This window comes from Hydra vulgaris, chromosome 10, assembly GCF_038396675.1.
Source record: "Hydra vulgaris chromosome 10, alternate assembly HydraT2T_AEP".
Lineage (NCBI taxonomy): Eukaryota > Metazoa > Cnidaria > Hydrozoa > Anthoathecata > Hydridae > Hydra > Hydra vulgaris.
In genome coordinates, this window is record NC_088929.1 from 7,960,254 (window position 1) to 7,983,688 (window position 23,435).

The 23,435-nt window shown below is 29.3% G+C and overlaps 1 protein-coding gene across 1 annotated transcript; it reads right to left on the reverse strand.

The window, feature by feature from the left end:
* Positions 1-16,661: 16,661 nt before the first annotated feature.
* Positions 16,662-17,629, reverse strand: LOC124816941 (rhodopsin, G0-coupled). Its single transcript, XM_065808775.1, has one exon. It carries the CDS (start codon positions 17,588-17,590, stop codon positions 16,697-16,699), a length of 894 nt encoding a protein of 297 aa, XP_065664847.1. The 5' UTR covers positions 17,591-17,629; the 3' UTR covers positions 16,662-16,696.
* Positions 17,630-23,435: the final 5,806 nt, after the last annotated feature.

A 23,435-nucleotide genomic window follows, 5' to 3' on the forward strand; every position in this document is an offset into this window, starting at 1 on the left:
AAGTTCTATACCTCTAAAAAAAACACCCTTTATATATATATATATATATATATATATATATATATATATATATATATATATATATATATATATATATATATATATATATATATATACAGTGGGCAAAATAGTTGTCCGTACATTAATGAAAAGTATCTATATTTGATTAAAACAACATTTAAAAGTATTTAGAAAGTTGTAATTAAGAGTTTTTAAACAAATATTATAATATAAAGTTATATAAGTTTATTTGAAAAGAGTTAAAAGTTTAAACGAAAAAATTGTCCGTACACTATGTTAATTTTTAAATTAAAATTAGTTAAAATTAAATTAATATCTTGTTGGACCACCATCAGTTTCAATAACTGCTCTACAACGATTTTTCATTGATGAGACGAGTTTAGATGTAATTTCTTAATTAATTGATGATCAAACATCTAAAACCAATTCTTCGAGCTCGTTTTTATTCTTTGGAGCTCGATCTTTCATTCTTTTTTCCACCACCGACCATAAATGTTCTATTGGGTTCAAATCGGGCGATTGTGCAACCCAATCCAACACGTTAATGCCATTTGCAGCAAGATATCTGGTTACAGATCCAGCTTTTTGCTTTGGATCGTTGTCATGCTGGAATATAAATTCCGTTCCAAGTCCTAATTTTTCTGCCGAAGCCACCAAATTCCTTTCTAATATGGATCTATATAAGTGTTGATCCATTTTCTCATCAATAAATTCAATTTTGCCAACTCCGGACCCACTCATGCAGCCCCAAACCATAACATTTCCACGACAAAATTTAAATGTTGCCTTCAAACACTTCACATTATATTCTTCTCCGACTCTTCTATAAACTTTTGCACCACCATCAGCTCCATATAAATTAAATTTACTCTCGTCTGACCAAATAATCATATTCCAGAATGTATCATCCTTCAGAACATGTTCCTTTGCCCACTGCAACCGTTTTCTCTTGTTCATTATGCTGATGAATGGTTTTCTCCGAGGCGTCCGTGCAAAAATATTGGCTTCATGCAGTCTGTTCCTAATTGTTTGTGGCGATAATTTAATATTTAATTCATTTTCCAGCTCTTTTGATACTTCTACGGCATTTTTTCTTCTATTCTGCTCGATTTTCCCAACTATGCACCTGTCAACTCTTAGCGTTGTTGATCTTTTTCTGCCTCGTACACCATTATTTGCCACTGATTTTGTTTTTAAATACTTTTCCATATATATTGAACAGAGCTTGGTGGTATTTTTAACATTTTTGCAACTTTTCTAATTGATAATCCATTTTCCCTATCAAAAATTACTCGTTTACGTAAGTCAATACTATATTATTTTCTTTTTCCTTCCATCATAGCCACGTAGTTAAGAAAAGGTTTAATTTTATTTATTATAGTATTATTTAACCTAAAAGTACAAGATAATAATATAAAAATCATTTATAAACAAAATTTTACCTTTAAAATCAAATGTACGGACAATTTTTTGGTTTTAAAATTTTTAAAACTTTTAAATAAGTTAATTATAATTTAAATTGTCGGGAGAAAATTAAAGATGGTGTATCGTTTTTATTTGTTTTCTTGTGCGCTATCTATTGGTTTAATTTATTTTTTCTTATCATTTAAAGTTTTAGAGCTTTTTTCAAAAAACCTTATTTTTCATTAATGTACACCCAATTATTTTGCCCACTGTTTATATATATATATATATATATATATATATATATATATATATATATATATATATATATATATATATATATATATATAGATATATATATATATGTATATATATATATATATATATATATATATATATATATACATATATATATATATCTATATATATATATATATATATATATATATATATATATATATATATATATATATATATATATATATATATATATGTATATATATATTTATATATATATATATATATATATATATATATATATATATATATATATATATATATATATATATATATATATATATTATGTATGTATGTATGTATACAAGAAGAGTACAAGGGAAAAAACGGCAGTCACATTTAAAAAGTTTTGAGAAAGTATATATTAATCATTAATAAAAGTTTTCATATAAAGCATAGAAGTAAATTAGAAAAAATTATTTCTTGATTAATTTATCTGAAGTTTAAATTTTTAATAAAATATTTGTAACTTAGATTAACAAATTTTTTTTCCTTACTTAATACAAAGATTTTTATAAATGATTAATATATACTTTCTCAAAACTTTTTAATTGTGACTGCCGTTTTTTTCCGTGTAATCTTCATATATATATTATATATATGTATATATATAAATATATATACACACAAATATATATACACATATATATAAACACTATATATATAAATATATATATACACACAGGGGCGGATCCAGCATTTTTTGATGCTTGAGATAACTTCCACACATGGAACAAGTTCCAAACAATCATATGTTTATACATATGTCAAATAAGGCGTAGTAAGCCTTATCGCCGAGCCCCATTTAAAAAAAAATAATTGCAATAAATGTAGAATTTATTGCTATTATTTTTTTTAAATGGGGCTCGGCGATAAGGCTGAAAACGCCTTATTCTTGCTCGAGCCAATAGTTTATATAAATGTATTTGCAATGTAAACATTTTTAAACGGCAAAATAAATAATTACAAAAAAAAAAAAAAATAAGGATACTTTGCAAAAAATTGCGATAATTGGAATCTGATATTTGAACTCCCCTCAATATGATGGAGTTACAAATTTTATAAGGTCGTAATTTTTGAACGCTTAGAGATTATTTTATAAAGTTTTGATTTTATCGATGAACATAAAGTTATTTTTTAAATTTTTTTTGTGTAAAACACCAACTTTTACTACCTTTCATAGTTATATGAAACTTATTGTACTGTAATTTAAGGGCAATAGAGACACCAGAGTAATTTGGGGGCAATAAAGACACCAGAGTGAATAAGAACTAGTCAGAAATGTTTTCGTTACCATTAAATGACAATAACATTTAATGTAAATAATACAAATCAATAAAAAATGATTATTTTTATTTTAGATAGTACTTTTTTTTAAAAAAAAAATTTTATTCAAAATTTTTGTTTTACTTTTTTTAGAAAAAAAAGTGTATTTATATTAGGGGTATGACTTTTTTACTTTTGAAAAAAATAATTTCTTGTGTCATAAATCGATAAACTTTTGTTAGAAAACATCGAAAACATATTCTATTCCTCAAGATTGTAAAAAAAGGTCACCTCACAATTAAAATTACGAATCGTCATTTATTTAATCTTGTTACTGCTACTACTATTACTACTACTAATACGCGTGGCTTTGCTGAAAATCATTTAAAACTTGTATATATTAGAAGTGTTTGGAACTTTAAAACATTTTGGAAAATTCCAGAATATTTTAGACGACTTTAGAACATTCTGGAACAATTAAGAATATTCTAGAACAAATTAGAATATTCTAGAACAATTTGGAACATTCTGGAACAATTTAGAAAACATGGAACATGGTTATCTTCCGAGGACAAGCGATTGTACCATCTCCAAGTGGAAAGCAAAGGAACAGTGGGATACTCTACAGGCCAAGCGGCCAGTAAAGAAACAAACCATCCCTCTAAAAGACAAAAACTTTCTAATAGGTCATTCAACTCATCATTTTACTGTCCTGGTTTTAATGATTCTGACAGGCTGACGACAGTGAATATGAAAACGAAGAAGAAGAAGAAGATGAGGCTACTCCTACAACAAGCAGAAAACATCATAAAATCAAAATTGCAGTCAACTTGGTGACCTACACAAGAGTATCAACAAACAAAGCGCTTACATATGCAAGCAATTGGCTCGTGAAGGCGTTGACATCTCAACTCCATGTCAATCAGCTATTTCTAAGTCAACAATCAAAGAGGCAATCAAGCTGAAAAAAGAAATAATTGAAAATATATAAAGTTGGTCTTTACGCTTTGATAGCAAGCACATCAACGAAATTGATTATCAAGTGGTCGTCCTTTATAATGAAAGAAGAGAAATCAAATTGGATGACCTGGGCGTGGTAGATGTCAGGGAAAAACTATTGCTCAAGGAATTTCTAAAGTCCTCGATGAATTTCACCTATAAAATTCAATATAGATGATTGTTGTAGGTACCACCAGCGTTAACACTGGAAAAAAAGAATGGTGGTGTTGTAATATTGCAACGAGTGTTCACAGAGAAACGCATCAACAAACCTCAGTTTATCAGTTGTCAACATCATGTATTAGATAGAATCCTCCTTTTGGTGATGAATAAAGAACTTGGAAGTAAAACACAATTGCCGAACATCGAATATCCATTTGTATCTCAACTGTTGGAGTACAAACAACTGAAAACACAGTTTGATAACGGAATAGAAATAATTATCGAAGCATCAGGCTGGAGAGATGGGTATGATATTTTTATTTCATCTCACTCAAGTGTTCCAATTTTTTTGATGAAAAGAGACATTTTCCATTAATCAGGTTTCAGAAATTACCCAACATCAGCAATGCGAGGTGGAATTCCAGAGCTATACTAGCAATCCTGGCCTTCATTTTAATTCCTTCAACAAGGACAGTTTTGCAGAGAGTATGTTGATTTATATCGTATGGCTGGGCAGACCATTGGTTTACAGACCAACTGCACAACGAAAACGACTAATAACTTGGCTAAAGTACTGAATCCATACAAAAAGGCTTTAAGCTCTTTGAAAAATCAATGGAAGCTAGAGCCATCTATACTACAGATCCCCAGAAGTAATCAATGCGCAGAGCGCGCAATCAAAGTAATGAAGGGAATGTATTCGTCATGCAAAAATAAAGATAAATTGCACTTTCTATTCCTTCTATGCAACAAGCAGAGCAAGAGCAAGGTCAACGGTCTGAGTCATTGTTGGATTGAAAGTTTATAGTATTACATGACTATGAAATTCTAAATACATTTAAATGCATAGTAGTACTTATGTCAAAATCGATTTTTCAATGGCGGGGTGAACGTTTTTCAAAATATATGCAAATAATAGTTCATTTCGTGTTTTTTAGGTAAAAGTTCATCAAACTACAGTACAGGAGCATGGGGTTGAAAAAAAAGTCATAGCCCTAATACATATATTTTTAAACATAATTAGTATTTATTATGATTGCTTCTAACTATTTTGTTGAAACTATTTTTTTATTTATTGTGTTTTTATATTTGCTTATTACTTTAATTCAAACCTTAAATTCAAAACAATCTTGTTTTTCTTCTTAGGTTAAGAGTTTTTCACAATTGTTTTTTTGTTTAGGTAAACCATGAATTAAGTAAAATGATGGTAACAAAGTGTAATGTTACAAGTGTCTACCAACAGAGCAATGGTCAGGATGAAAAGTTTAATCAGCGTCAACTTTTGAAATATGTTGATGAAAGCCAAAGCATGTGGGATCTATACATAGAGAGTAATTTATTTTCATACCGTGTCTCTGCTCAAGATTCCACAAAACAAACTTCATTTTTCTAGTTTATGGACGACAAGCTAGATTGATTGTTAATTTGCAAATGAAATTAATAAAAAGTGATACTGAAAGTAAACATACTATTGACAAAAGTTTAAAAAAATAGAGAATGTCAATAGTAAAGAGATGTAATAGAGATGTGAAAGAATGCGCTAAAAAATATTCAAAAGGCAAAGGACTCCAAAGAAAAGCTTATGATGCTAAACATTTTTACAAAGTTGGCACTCTAGTGTTAATAAGAAATAGTAAAAAGTTTTCCAGAAAAGGTTCAAAGCCTAATTGGACAGGCCCATACAAAATTTGTCAAAAAAATTTTCTCTGCGGTTATGTAATGTAAATGATTGCAATGAAAAATTGAAACAATTATACAATGTGACTCGCTTGAAGATTTACTATCCTCCATTTGAAAATGTGATTCCGCATAATACTGTTGATATATAGTTGAAAAATGTTTAGAGAAATAGTCCAAACCCACAGCCCAACTATTTACTATTACTTTTACACAAACAGTGAAAAAAAAAACTATTAGGCTGTAAAGAATTAACTAATGAACATATAAACTTTGCGCAAATGATCATATAGAAGTAATATCCTTATATTTCTGGTTTGCAGGATAACTTTATTGTCACAGACTGACGGATTCAAGGCAGTAAGTAAAGATAGAATTTCCATTTAGATCTACTTTATTAATTCCCATTGGGTTACCACCTGTTCAGCAAACGGGTATTTATTTATTAAAGTATTTTAAAAAACGTTAAAAGTGTTCAGATTGGAAGTTTGGATTGTGACTTATTTGCTATAGCAAATGCTGTTCACTTTGGTGAATTTTGGTGAACAACCGGAGGATTTAATATACGATCAGAGATTCATGAGACATCATCTTGAAAAAATAATTTAGGATGGACAGTTTAAACCCTTCCTATTACTTAAGGAAACCAGTAATTTAAATATTAGGCATAACAGTCCCTCGAAATTATATATTCAGCTTTTTTGAAGTAAACTTAAAGAATTTTCTTTATTTTTAAGATATATTATCTATCATCTCATGGTATAAAATAAGAAACTTCAAATAGTTTTTTTTTTTTTTTTTTGAGTGCATTAGGAGCTTGAAATAAAAATTGTTATAGGTATTTCAGACACTGTTTAAGCTAATTTTTTATATAAATTAGTTTACTGTATTAAAAGTAAAATTATAAATCAAATATCTTTGTTTATAACAAGGGTTTAAGGAGGATATAGATTACTTTTATACAATAATTATGATTCCTTTATAAAGTTAATTGATTTAAAAAGCTAATTTTATCAGGATGGCCTATCGTTATTTTCTTTGTCAATTTCGAATTTAAACTATATAAAGTGCTTTTTTAATTTAAAATACGTTAGGCAAATCCATTAAAAAACTGACTAAAATTTAAGCTTCCGACTCGTATGCGCAATCCGTCAAAACATTATTGGTTACTTTGCATTTATGGCAAGTTATGAAAAAACCGCCGATAGTTTAAGCAAATTTTCCTAGGAAATAATGCCGCAGCGGCAAAATTTCCTGTGACAACGGATGACAAAAGACTTAAACATCTTGTCAAATCTCAAAAACTTTTCTAGATACACCATATGAAGCAAGTTATATGAACGGCATGCCAAACTTTATCAAAAAGCTTTAAATATGTTAAGAGTAATTGCTCTAACCTCGCGGACAATAGTTAGAGGGTCAAAATGTTCTCTAGAGTTTTTCAAAATTGAAACCATAGATACCATTATACAAGAGGCAGGAAAACAAGATTCAGTCAAGCACTTATTAAGTAGAGAACACCTTTGTAAGACCATGACAGAAAAATATTATCTCGGTCACAAGCCATAAAAGAGCTGAGTGTTAGACTTTCCTTTGTTAATGACGCTGTTGAAGATTTTCCAAAAGTCTCTAGAGCCTAACTTCTGAAACGAGATACGAGATTTAGTTAACTGGGAATAATGGGTTTTAGCGTCAGACAGCATTTTTTTACATTAATGTCTTGCAATAATAAATAGGCGTTTGTCAAGAAAAGAGAGTTATTCTTTTAAAAAAGACGAAAAAAGTAATTGTGACTAGATATAGCAGCTGCACAAGAATGTGTAAACCATGGAGTCGAATGAGGCTTGACTTGGAACCGACTAGAAGGATTATTGCTTCAATACCTGCCTGGAGGTTACGTAGGTAACGCAATTATCAGCGGATAGAGAATAGAAATCAACCTTAGGACTGTAACGAAAAAGATTAGGGTAGAAGTAAGTAGTGCGATGATAGGGTCCGAAAAAGATGTACGAGATGAAAGATATATAGAGATCATTATATGATTGAAACCACTTAAAGGAGAACATAGAAAAACTTAACACAAGCTAGGATTAGGGAAAAGACAAAAATTAAGGTGTGAAGGTAAGTGATTTGGGTTGTCTGGAAAACAAGTCACAAAGTTAACTTCCATATCTTCTGTATAACTCAATCTTTTACTAAGGTAGTTATCTTAGTAAAAGGTTGAGTTATACAGAAGGTATGGATTTTAATTGTAGTAGGGTTAGTGGTGTTAGAACCAAGATATTTAGTGCAATTAGCATTAAAATCACCACCAACAACAATTGTCAGAAGAGCAAAGAAAAAAGACATGATCAATTTGATCAGAAGTTACTTCTGAAAGAGTGCAGTCTTAAGAAGAAAAAGAACGATAAAAACAAAGAGAAAGATGATAGAGTGGAAAGGTGTTAGGTAAAAGCACATAAAAGAATGAAATTTCTTCGTAGATCACAAGTAATTGGAAAAGATATGTTGAAACAGTTTAGTGGTATGGATGGTTTTTTATGTTTAGTTTTTTTGATTACTTTAGACATGGTTTAAGTTTAAAGTGAACATGACTTATTCATTGATAGAGCTCGGCGTCGCAAGCAATTAGCTATCCACTTCAACATTGCACTCCGAAAGCATTAATTGGGACACCATCTATGTGCAACATGGCACTGTTAATACTCTGATGTTTTACAGCTGCTGATGAAATCAACCTCCATGAGAGCTACCACAAAGTGCGAGTTCCAGCCGTTCTTTACGTAAGAATTCAAAGCTTAGAGAAAGTTATTTAATTACATTTTGTTACTCGTTCTTTTCTTTTTGTTTATATCGATTGTAGTTTATTCAGTTTATATATATATATATATATATATATATATATATATATATATATATATATATATATATATATATATATATATATACATACATACATACATACATACATACATATATATATATATATATATATATATATATATATATATATATATATATATATATATATATATATATATATATACATACATACATACATATATATATATATATATATATATATATATATATATATATATATATATATATATATATATATATATATATATATATATATATATATATATATATATATATATATATATACTTTGCTTTTACTTTAATTTTTTTGGGTTTATATATTTATATATAAGTTAAGAGAAAGTTATTTCATTATATTTTGTTATTCTTTCTTTTTTTGTTTATATCGATTGTAGTTTATTTAGTTTATTTACTTTACTTTAATTTATTTTTGGTTTATATATTTATATAATTTATATTGCCTGTTTATCTATATTTACTACCTTATCATACTTTCTCAATTTATCTTATCAACTTTCTCATTCTTTTTTGTTTGACTTGTAATTTTTGAGTTTTTATAGATTATAGTCTCAATCGATTTTTAGTTCTGTTTTCTATTTTCGCACTAAGTCTTTTTGAGGTCTATAACGATTTTAAGTTTTTATCAAATTTTATTTTACTCTTTTCATACTATAAAAGTGTTACAATATTCTACAACTATTTTTCTATATCAAATCTAGATCTCGTTTCTAATTGACAATTATCTTAAATTATTTATAAAAAGAATTCCACGTCGACCGGCGAAGCCACGTCAACGCTCTTGACCCAACTTGCGTATCGATAGTCGACGCAGCGATAAGAGACACCATGGCAACAACATTTGAAAGCAAAACATTCAACGGAAACTACAAAAAACTCATCGCTAAAATGCTCAAAGTGGCATTAATCTCTGCACTCACACTGATAATTAAATTGGACAAAGAAACCGAGGCAAAACTCACTGCCCAAATTGACGATCTCAACAAGAAATTGGAAAACAAAAAATCTGTTACCTACGCCTCGAAACTCAAAGGAAACGCATCGGAAACAGTCAAACACAAAAACGAAATAATAAACATTGTTGCCGCCGAAAACAAATATAGACAGGATCGTTCCTCGAATGTCATTGTGGTTGGTCTACCTAAAACCGAGAACAAAAACGACAAGACAAGCGTTCATCAAAGCTTGTGGTCTTGATAACTTCACAATCAAACAAGTACGACGCCTAAACACAAGTAAAAAACAAACTGTATATAACTCTAACATTATTCGAGTCTCTCTCGCAAATGAAAAGGAACAAACCGCCGTTTTAAATCACTGCAATCGCCGTCGACTACAACAATTTAACGGAGTTTTCGCACAAAAAGACAGGACTCTAGCTCAGCAAGTTGCGTTCAACGAAACTCGAGACTTAAAAAGAAAAACAAAAAACTGAAAGATGCTGGGATTCTCGACAAACCGTTTCGAAATGTCATCCACAACTGAACCGGTCAAATATGCTGAATCAATGTCACAAAGTCAAACGAGCAAAAGAGATATGTATTTGTCTCACCAACGAGAGCTCTCAATGAATATCGACGAAGCAATACAGCAGCTACAACAAGCACCGCTCAAGAAAAATAACACCCAAATAACACCCAGCATTCCTGTAATAAATAAAAATAATCTGTCTTTTATAAATCCCGCTTTTGGGCCAACAATTCATGCTCGTTAAACAAAAATAAACGCGATGAAGCCATAGCCCGTTTACACAACTTTTTTTAACTATACTTAACATGTAGGCTGTAGTTATAGTACTCAGTATATTTCATTACAAAAATAGAATTTCTTACAAAAATAATAATAATTCACAGATGTAGTTACATTTATGTTACGGACGTTAAAAAAATACCATACATTTTATTCTTCATCGAAACTTGGTTTACAATAGAGTGAACGAGTGAACGGTACAATAGAACGAGTGACACGGTTATACCAGGCTATCAAATTCATTGAAGAGATAGAGACAGAAGAGGTGGTGGCGTGGCCATTTATATACAAAAAGAAATAGCTACACTAGAAACCAATTGAGTACAACTAAACTCAGACTCCAATAAACAAATGTGGCGCGTTATTATGCTTGGCAAAAACTTAATTCTTCTCGTATGTATTTATCGACCACACGACCTAAATAACGAATATCTCAAAAACTGTATAGCATCTATCAAAGCTTTGGAAGCTGCCGCCCAAAGGTTAGAGTGTGATTTCATTCTAATCTATGGTGACTTTAATTTTAGCAACACATTTTATGAGTATATTGAGATTGGCGGCGGCGTGGCAACAGCAGCGCACGTGCTAAATGAACGACCAGGAGACATAAAATTTCAAGATTGCTTAAACGAATGTCTACTCACACAATTACACCTTTAAAACATATCGTTTTTCAGAGCCGAACAGTACTTTCGACCTAGTAATTACAGACAAACCAGATCTCTTGATAGAAATAAAAGAGGAAAACTCATTCGGGGACACTCTTATGGGACAATCTCACGCTCTAATCACGGGTTGATTTATTATGAATGGCACGATAGACGTGGCACCGATTATGCAACGAAAACGCTACATCTGGAGCAGAGCCGACTACAATAATTTCTCACTAAAGTTAAGTTCAACCGATTGAAACAGCTTATTTGAAAACTACTCTGCTAACGAATGTTACAATCTATTCCTAGAAGTGTACGACAAACTAACAACAGAACTCATTCCGTCAACTACCTTACCTTTTAAGAAGAAACACGAACCATGGATAACAGACGAAGTTTTAAAAGTTATTAGAAAAAAACAAGAACTTCGGAATAAATATATTGCCTCTGGTCGCCATACATATAGAGAGATCAGAGACAAGCACAAAGAAGCATGTAGAAATGAAACCAAAATTTTGATATTACCCGTGTTAGATTATGAAGAGAACCTAGCTAATCTATATAAAAACAACCCTAAAAAGCTACACATTAGAACCCCGAACAGACAAAAATGTATATTAGACGAGAATATCTTTTCAATTAACGATATTCATGCTCAACTCACAAACCTAGATGAATCTAAATCTCTCGGTGTTGATAACGTTTACCCTCGTGTACTCAAACACTGCGCAGAAACAGCGCAGAAACGTAGACTGCCCCAAACGTTAATTTTCAAGAAATCCTTCTCAACCAGCAATGTACCAGACCTGTGGAGGAAATCCAACATCGCGCCCCTTTTCAAGAAAGAAAGCAAACTAAAAGTATTGAATTATAGATCAGTTTCTCTCACGGATGTGAGAGAAACTGATCTATATGCAAAATATTCGAGAGCATATTACATGAAAAAATAATGCTTCACTGTAACTTAAACGGTTTAATAAGCATAGCACAACACGGATTCGTTCAAAAAAAAAGCTGCTTGACTAATCTCCTCCAATATATCGCGACTTCCTCACAGAAACTGCACACAAAAAGCATCCAGTCGATATGATTTACACTGATTTTGCAAAAGCATTTGATAAAGTTCCACACAATTGCCTATTGAGCAAATTGAAAGCATAAGGCATCAACGAGAAAGCATTCATGTGGATAAATGTTTTTCTCATCAATTGGCAAGAGCCTGTTGTCATTGATACTCATTCAACTGCTGAAATATTCACTCCAGATTGGAAAAAAGTCACAAGTGGCGTCCCTCAAGGAAGCGTCCTCGGCCCTCTCCTTTATAAAGTACTATTTATAAACGATCTGCCGGACAATATTGCAAGCCAGTGCAAGCTCTACGCAGATGACAGTAAACTTATGAACATCATAAAATTGAATGAAGATATGCTAGCTTTACAATCAGACATTGATCAAGCCATAAAATGGTCTCACAAATGGTTGATGTTCTTTTATGTAGAAAAATGCAAAACATTGCTTTTTTTTTTCAATTTTTTTATTAGTTATTTAGACGCTGCTAACTAAGAGCACTGCAGAATAGCATTTCACTAGGAAGATCATGCCTCCTTCCTTACTAAAGATGGCTATAGCCTATATGGCCAGAGTCGGCTTTGAACCGAAGATCTCCAGTTCTGAAGCCAGAACATCAACCATACACCATAGCTCCTATATATTATATAAATATGTTCCTTTTATATGTTTTTAAAACTTATTAAACATCTTTTTGTTTTTAAATATATTATTTTATTTATATATTATTATATTTACATTTTAAATATATTAATAGCTAATCACATATTTTAAATCAGAATCACGTTTTACGCATAGTGAACTTAATTTGAAACTAAGGCAGTATTGTCGCTAAACTCCGTAAAATCCGTAGATAGTGTAAATTATTGAATTTTTAGAATAAATGTAAATAAATTGTAAATTTCCTAAATAATTAAGACTATACTAAGTAAAATAGTCAACCAATAAGATGTTTAGTCAACCAATAAGATATTTAGATATGTTTGATAAAACCTTTTAAAAAATCTCGGTCAGCTCTTCTCAAAGCTTAAATTATCTTGATAAAATTTTTGATTTTCCATTATCTTTTTGATTTTTGAGATCTTTATTATGACTGCTTTATAAAAAACAAAGTATTAAAAGTAAAAAAATAAAAACAAATTTTGGACGTTCTCAATTTTTAAACCAGTATTTTTGTTTGCTTATAATCTTTTTTTTTTTAATTCAAAAACTTATAAAATCAATTTTTCGCTTTCTTTTAAATTACTACTTTTTTTGATGGAATATATAAATAGTGGTTGTCGTTAAACGTAAAAACATGATATTAAATATACAAAAGTATAGCATATAGATAATATCTTGTACGAGCAAACCCATTAACACAACTTATCTAGAAGGACTACCCTTCTCAGCTGGTGTGTTAAACTTGGAAATTAATTTATTTAACTAAGTTTTGTTTAATTTTCAATTACTTTTTCATCTTATGTGCAAATTTGCAAAAAAAAAAAAATTGTTTTTAAGTTTATTTGTAAATAAAGTTCTTTATTTCTAGATAAGCAATTTTTCATAAAGCACGTATGCAGGTATGGGGAAAGGGGCCTCGCAAAAACGTACGAATACTTACAAGGGAGAGGTAGGGGGTAAAGACAACGAGTACGTATGCGGCTTGACTATCTCTCGTTTTCTATCTCTCCTATATCTTGATTTCTTTTTTTTTTTTTTTTTAAACATTGAGTTTTACGAATTTAAATGTGAATTTGCAACAGAGAAATTTACACCAGTTAAGTTATTTCTTATTTTCAAATATTTCAAAAAATTTAGTTGTAAATTATTTAAACTTTATTCGAAATTTTTGGAGTAAAATTTGTAAATTATTTATATTACATATAAACAGATATATATATATATATATATATATATATATATATATATATATATATATATATATATATATATATATATATATATATACATTTTTTAATTGTTAATTTATTAAATTTAACAAATTTAGAATTCAGCTAATTTAGATGTCTACAAACGTTATTGAATATATATTTTCGAAGAACAATGAATAAATTCATAAAAGTTTTATTACATATTAGTTACAAAAAACGTTTTACAAATAGTTTCTCCTAATTATTTTTTTTTAACTGCATTTTTCTCAAAATACGTAATTAGCAACTAAGGCGTTTCGAAAACGTACTACACTAATTACTTTTTTCAATATGATTTTTCAAACTAAAAATTTTTGTTTTTTATTTTTTTATGTATATGGATTAGATGGACATCTTTGTAAAACGGTTTATATTTTTTATTCCGATTTACGTGTACTTTAAAAATAAAAGGGCGTCAGTATGGCAATTAGTAGGATAACGAAACAAAATACTACACTATTAAACTATATGATATAGATACCAAATAAAACGTTTTATTAATGGAAAACATTTTAATTCAAGTAACAAACATGAACTTAAAAAAATAAAGATATCTTGTGACATATGTCACAGTATAAAATACGTGTTAGTACATTGTATGAGCTCGTGTACTTTCAGGCCTCTATTTTTTATAGTTAAGGCAACTAGACACTTACAACATTTGGATGATATTTTAAGACAACAAGCTTTCATTATTGTTTTTCTCAAATCTGCTAGTGTGGTTAGATTTTGTTTAGAAAGTTCGGCTTTCAATTTTACCCCAGATTTTTGATGAGGTTTAGATTGGGAAAATCTTCCGAATGCATGAATTGTATTTTCAAATATTTTTTGTTTGAAAGTAAGTTGCCCCACAATGCATAAAAATATCAAATTTTTTAAATTAAACTTGCAAAATTGAAACGTAGACGTGGAAGGTGTAAAAAAGTACAATCATTAGCAGTAATTGCATCCCAAATCATAATTGCTCGATATTGCTTAGCTATGGGGCAAGGTATTGAGGCGTAAGTTTTATCGATGGAAAACATTGACTTTGTATGCCGCAAACTGCTTGATTTGCATTTTGTCTGAGAACATGACAAGTCGCCACATTTCACAGTCAAATCATTGTGTTTTGGCAAAACTTAAAGTTGAGACAATTACAAATATATTTTAAAGAGAAATTTTTGTGCAGCTTGGTACAATCTAAGTCCTTGGCAAGATGTCTTTGAACTTTGCCGGCAGTTGAGTATGAAGTTGTGACTTTGAAAGCTGTATGTCTTTTACACCCAAGCGGCGTATTATTTTGTTGGTTTTTAGAGAGGTAACTCTTTGTATTTCAATTTCCTCGATTGATGCTATTTGTTGACTTAATGCACTGAATAATATCATGAACAGTTGTCTAAGGAATTTCCAAACGTGTAGCAATTATTTTTCCAGATTTGTTAAAAGACTTTGCCTATCGTTAAAAGTTGTATAAACATAGGTATAAAATAATAATAATTTAATTACATATGAATATAGAGGATCTCCTAAAAAGGTTTTCCCTGACGACTCCCGTTTTCGAAGAATTGACTGGGCAATAGTTATTGGAGGTTGGTTAGAAAGCGTTACATCATTAGTCCTACTTGCATGGCTTAGCGCCAATATTTGTTTCAATAACTAACCAACAACATGTGCAATTAAAAATTCGACGACGAGAGTGCTCTCGGACAGCAGTTTAATCATATTTTTAAATTGAAGTTAAAAAAGTTTACTCCAACGGCATTTGTTTAGCTTTGTCTAAGTGTTGGTAAAAAGTCCTGGATAATAATGACGCACATATTGTTGAAGATTAGTTATGGAATTAAAAATAAATAATGAATAACTTTTTTCGAAAAAAACGCTTCTTACTTTCTACCCAACACAATATATATATATATATATATATACATATATATATATATATATATATATATATATATATATATATATATATATATATATATATATATATATATATATATATGTGTATATATATATATATATATATATATATATATATATATATATATATATATATATATATATATATATTATATTAAAGCTATTAATATTATAATAATATTAATAACTTTAATTGTATGCTGTTTCTAATTAAGAACTTAAAAAACCTTTTTTTTTTTTTTATAGAAAATTCTAGATATAGAGGACTTTTTTTAGAAGTTGACGGTTGTGCCCCTCCACTTCGAAACCCGTGTCGTCGGCCATGTTCAGTATACCTTGTTTGTAAATTTGTTGTTTACCTAAGCCTAGAAATGGCAAAAAAATTTATTGAAGCACCAAGAAGAGAAGTAATTACTTGAGGTTTGCAATCGAATGTTTAATTAAAAAAAAAAGGAAATCTTGATACTTAAAACCGTATAGTCTTAATACAGCGCTGCAGAGAGACATAAATTTGAACATAAAGATAAGACATTTTCAATGCAATACTAAATTAGAAAATATCTCAAAAAATTTGATTTATAAATTGTTTTTAATTTCAGTATTCTAATAATCAACACTGTAAATAAATTGAAGTATAGATCCATGTAAAACTGCATGTTTTGTGCGCATATACCTTTTTTAATTTTATGAGTAGAAGACATAAGTACGAAAAACTAAAAATGCTTTCCTAACTTTTTTTTTAAAATCTTCTTTTTGCCAATATAATAGTGGATTTACCATAGCAGATAACTTTGCAAACAAAGCTGCAGTTTCAAGCAACCATTTTGGATGCTTTACACGAGCGAATCCCGATAAAAGACCAATAACTGCGTATGGAGTCCAAAACGTTATAAATGACAAACACATTAAAGTGAGTGAAAATTTTACTTTAGCTTCTCTTAATTTAAATAATTTGACAAATGAATCCCCCATCCCTAAAGAACTAGAGTTAATTTTAAAACTCGATCGTACAAATCTCGCAGATATCATTGTCGAAGCTAAAACTATAGAAACGGGAATAGTGTAGCAAAACACGAGAAGTAATATTAAATATAGTTTTTCAGTATTGGTGTCTGTATACCATTTAATTGAACAGCGTGATTTGGTAGGTTCAAGTGTGTAAGATGAAACTCCAACTAAAGGCAAAATAGACCAAAACAGTCCGTATATCCAACAACATAAAATTGTAGCCTTAACCACTTTTTTATAAATCATATTACCAATCAAAAAATGTTCATTTATTAAATATGCTTTTATAAAACTTATTGCGGTAAGCAAGGCAATCGATGTAAAAGAAGGAAATGCTACAAAAAACGCACTGATCTGACACCACTTGGTTGCATTTTCCATTCTTTCTTTCAAAAAAATGGCTGGCAGATACCCAAGCACTGTTTGTAACAAGTCACTTGCTGATAAAAAAATGCAAAGAAAAATGTAATTGCTTTTGCGACGTTTTTTGCATAGATTAAACAAAGCTAAAGCGTTGAAGATAGTAGAAAGAATTGTAACTATTGTTACGATAACTTTGGCTACGTCCATTTAAAACAAAGTAAAAACAACTGATTTTTACAAAAACAAATTTGAATAATGGGATTTTTGCAAATACAAGTCAAGCTGGTGCCACCTTGGATAAGGGAGTTGGGAGAAATGTGGTCAACTATTATATTAATTTTACCACGATTTTCACATGTTCTATTTTAAAAATTCGCATATCATATTTCTAAATCTATTTTAAAAAGACGGTACTTTTACTACGGTACCTTATTTTTAAGGTCTTAACATTAGGGCGTTCTAAGTATTAAACCTTTTAGTATCCAACAACAACAAGCAAACAAATTAAAAAAAGAAATTTTTCTATCTGAAGTTACTAACATTTTTTATAAATTATTTACCAAAATGTTATTATTGTTACAAAAACTTTAAGATTGGCCTCAAAAGTTGTTATATGACTAAAAAACGTTTTTTTGTTTTTTTACGTTTTATAGATAATTGATGGCGATTTGGTGATGAATTGATTAAGAAATCTGATAAACAAAGAATACTATTGTTGTTGTTACAAACACGACATATTTTACTTATTTAAATACTAGGAGAAAATCTATATAGTAGATATTTATAATGTATTTAAAGACATTTTTAATGTTATTTATAATCATAGACAACATCAGATAATCTTATATTTAGATAAACCAACGTTTCATAAGTATAATTGCCAAAATAAAATATTAATTAAATGTTTGTAATGTTTTTTTTATAAAATGAAGTAATCATACTAAAACTTACTTATATAAGATATAAGCTCTGCTATAAATACTTTTTTATAATTTTAATTATTTTGTTAACTTTATTGTTAGACCTTTGGTACCTTTTATTCGTAAAAGTTTTGATTCTATTTAAAAAAATATTATGAAATAGCGCTGTTTTGATGTGCATATCCGCATTTTTTTTTGGAATAGTGCTACCATTAATTATACAAAGCCGACTTAAAATTAAAATGGAAATAACTATAACAAAAAAAACCATCATGCATCATGGGAATTCATCATAGGAATTCTAGATTTTTATACTCATCTACTGAATGTGGTAAATATAGACGAACAGAAAATGAAAAGATCTTTGAAAAAGATTGCATAAATTATTATCTTAATATATGTTACTATAACACTATTTATAATGGATGTTGTTGAATATTCATTTATGAATATTTATAATGATAGTTACTATTTATTCAATTGTTGCTTGTTAGAAATGCATTATTTATTTATATTCTATTTAGTTTTATGATAGTGTTTACAATAAGAGGAAATATGAACGTAAATAATGCCAATGAAAGAAGACATAAATTGCCTTATCACCAAGCCCTGTTTAAATAGTCATACCGTCAGATTATATAGAAGTTAGAAAGATAAACAATAAACAAATTTTAAACAGGTGCCACAAGAGTTGAAAAGTATAATAAAATATTATAATTTAACAGAAGCATTTAAATATTAATTAATTTTACAATTAATTGAATTTGAAAAAAGTAGGTGAGTAGTTTATTTTATAATTTTTTTAGTAATTTATATGTTAAATACTTTATTTTCACATCCATTAATAAAACATTACAAAATTTTTTGAGTTGTTTTGTAGTAAGAATCGTTTAGATTCTCTTCTAAAATGTTCTAAAAAAACTTTCAAACAACTTAGTAATAAATTATGATCTTTAAAACTCTGTTTTAAAGTCATTAAAACAACCAAATTATCATTTGAAAAACTAGTACGGCATTTATGAGAGGTTTCAAAGTATGAATAAAAACATTAAGGAAAAGCTCATGCTTTGCTTTATATTATGAAAAGTTAAATTAATCCTTAAATTATTGCTCATAGATTTATTTTGTAATTTTATAATTATCCATACTGGCATACTAAATTAGAGTTTAAATCAAAAATCTTATTATTTAGCACGTCGACTGTATATTCATATTAACTGCGTCTTGTTCTTTATTTTTTTTTAACATAAACCGTTGGATGCGGTTTTTTAATATTAAGTGAATACATATAACCAATGGTTTTCAACTGTAGCAAACAAATCTTTTTATAAACTATTGTGCGTTTAAAACTTTTACGGAAGCAGGAAAAATCCCCCAGGAAAATTCCCCAGGATTTTTTTTTTTTTACATCGCATAAAATAAACGATATATCAACATAATAGTTGTTTTTAATATAAATATTTTATACACATATATATTATGTTACAAGCAAAACCTTAGCCCTTCATTTTTTATAAATTAATCGACAGACAAATAGGTAGAACATACAAGAATCGTACATACATCATCATACATACATCGAATACAAGAATCATACATACAACATACATCGAATACAAGAATCATACATACAACATACATCGACTAAAAAATAGGTAGAACACGCATTTAGTGCTGCTACAATGACTGAGGGTTTTGGTGTGGGCAGATAAATTAACATTTTTTCAAAAAAGTATTTAGAAAAAATAATTTTTGCGTGGGATTTTTTCTCAGGGGGAATTTTTTTCTAAAACCAACTTAAACACTATAAAAGTTTTTTTTAGTTAGTTTTTTAAAAGGATTGTTTAAACTTAAACTATTTTTTCAATATATGATTCGAATTTATCTTGAAAACTATTCGTGGTCACGGCTAATAGATCTTTTATAAAATTGCGAAAGAGTTATTGGTATAAATTATTTACAGAATGCATAATTTTAAACGAAAGACATTAGCAAAAGGTACAACATCAAGCAATACGATGCTTGATGTTGTACCCTAAAGAGAAGTTGAAAATGGAGAGAAATGCCGTGGAGTTGGTGATATGGTTAGAAGGTGATATGACCTGATATATCATATGGTGATATGATAAAAAGGTGATATGACCTTACTCATTACTATTAATAAACCTTAAACAGTAATAAAGGGCTCCAAATGTGGCTTCGACAATGCACACTAAAACTACGAACAGGGACATCATCCATGCGCAATATGGCACTGTTAGTAACCTGATATTTTTCAGCTGTTGATGGAATCAGCCTCTCTGGGAGCTACTACAGAGTTCGGGAAACCTAAATACCAGCTGGTATCAGAACCATAAAACTAAGTTTTAGAGCTGTACCCTCACTATAAGATAATAGAATGAGTTGCCTAGTCATAAAAACAGAGACACAAGCAAAACTCATGTTTTTCCAGCGGGAATTTGTTTTTAAAAGTTACGTTCTAAATGTATTTTTAATGTCTTTTTAACGTCTTTTAAACATTCTTGCGTAAAGGACATTTAAAGGACGTTTAAAAAACGTATAAAAGATATTTAGAATGTAATTTTCAAAAGCAAATGCCCGAAGGGTTGAGTCAAGAAGACCCAGCGTTCAACACACTAAACTAGAAACAATGTATTAAAAATGCATCTGCGCCAGCCTAATAGATGAAGAAAATGCACTCATATTTAAAAATGCTATGCTTCCTAGTATAAGTGATGCAATAGAAAGCGAAATTTAAATGATGGCGAAAAAAAAAATTTTTTTCTTGTAGTTGAAATGGTAAAGGGTAGCTTTGGCATCCGTAGCGTGTATAGTGAGAAATAGCCGGAAGAGACAATATTCATTATAAAAGCAAGCACCACGGCTTAAAATACCCATACATCCGATGTTTTTATGTATTCACTAAAGTTGATCTACTGAAAACCCACCATAAAGATTGTCTTGAAATTAGGGATAAAGCACAACGAATAGTTAACCCGGAGCTCGAACAAAGTATACTTAATTTTACAAGCTAACAAGCAGCCACTAGTGCTCTACACCATTTATTCTAACTTTTGTTGTCTCACTATTTCTTTAAAAAGCGTTCAAAAAAATTTAAAGAAAAACTCGCTTGATTGCCAAACAATCTAGCTACTCCTATGTGTAGATCCAAATCGATAGCATAGGCTAAGCTTCAGTTTTAAAGGAAAGAAAGCAGCAGTGAGGCATTATTGAGTGAGGATAAAGTACATGACCACTATCACTTAACAATAAAGTACAAAGGTGCAGCTCACAATAAATGCAACCTCAAGCTCCGCATCTACTTAAATAATACTAACGCTCCTTTGTTATTTTATGACTTTAGTGGCTACGATGGTCATTTCATTAAGCAGGCTCTTGAAACAATGGACCGTTCCCTCTATAGAAAAAAACCGCAATGCATTTTGGTCTTTGTATTCACCGAAAATAAACAAATAAGTGTTAAAGTGTTTTTAAATAAAAACTCAGGTAATTTAATTTAAAAAGACTTTTCAAAATGATTTCAAACTGTAAAACATCTTGTGATGAACAAATAAATCATTCTATTGAAGAAAATTTTATTGTCGAGTCAACAACAAAATACTGTGGTGGCATAACTCGCTGTGTTCCATTATGCAACAATAATTCGCTCAAAAACAAAAGCTTGTCATTTTAAATTATTCCAAAGGAAAGCAATTTGAGAAAAAGTGGATATCTTTAATTAGTAGGAAAAACTTTGTTCCTTCTATTTCTCATCGGGTTTGTTCAGTCCACTTTACTGGAGGAAAAAAGACTTATATGAACAATTGTCCATCTTTACTGCCAAAACAAGTTAAAGACAAAATAAAAAAACTAAGAATCACAGTAAATAGTTCTATTGGATATAAAAGAAAAATAAACGAAATTGAAATCGAAAAAAATGATAATAATTTTTCATTTAAAGAAACTGAGCCTGAAAAGTTAAAAAAAGAAATTATTGTCCTAAAGGACAAATTGAACATTATAAAAACTAAAAAGAAAGAAATGAAAAATATTATTATAAACCAAAATCACACTAACAATCAATTAAAATTTACAGTGGACAGATTTAAACATAATCAAACATACCTTAAATTTTATACTGGATTTGAATCATACAATCTATTTAAAGTTCTACTAAAATATTTAGAACCTGCTGCAAGCAAACTTATATATTGGGGGTCAAATACAAACATTGAAAAAACAACAGATTTTAATTACAATAAAAAGGGAAGAGAGCATACAATGAATTTCGACTTGGCCTTTTAGTTGAAGACATGGCCTTGCGCTTTAAGATATCCTCAAGTCATGTTAGTAGAATCATAGTGACATGGACTGATTTTTTGCATTCTCAAATGCATATGCTACCAATATGGGCAACAAAACAAACTTTAAAAGAAACAATGCCGAAATGTTTTAAGGAAAAATACGAATCAACAAGGGTAATTTTAGACTGCACTGAATTATTTATTGAAATGCCTTCACCTTTTCGAAGCCAGTCTGCAACTTTTTCTAATTATAAACATAAAAATACAGGAGAAGGATTAATCGGAATAGCACCAAATGGAGCCATAACTTTTGTTTCTGATTTATACTGTGATCGTTTTTTGGACAAACAAATTATTAAAGATTGTGGCATATACAACCTGCTTCAACCAGGAGACAGTGTAATGGCAGATAGAGGTTTTTAAAACGTTTCATTAAATATACCTCCATTTCTAAATGGAAAAGCTCAACTCAGTCTAGAAGATGAAAATGAAACTAGAAAAATTGCTGCTGTTCGTATTCATGTAGATCATATTTTACAAACACTATTTAAGTTGTCTATGACGTCAGAAATTAATAAAACTTGGATAGTTTGTTGTTATTTAACAAACTTTTTGCCACAATTTGTTTCAGATAAATAAAACATTTGTAAAAAATTTGAAATTTTTTTATCTAAACTGCAAATACATTTTCTTGCATAAAATCAAAGTAAAATTTAGTTAAGTTGGGTAAAATAGTTTTTTCCCATTGTTCTTTAAGAAATTTAATACTCTTAATAAAAACATCTTTTTCAGTATAAACTATAAAACTTAACTTTTTGATCTCTAATA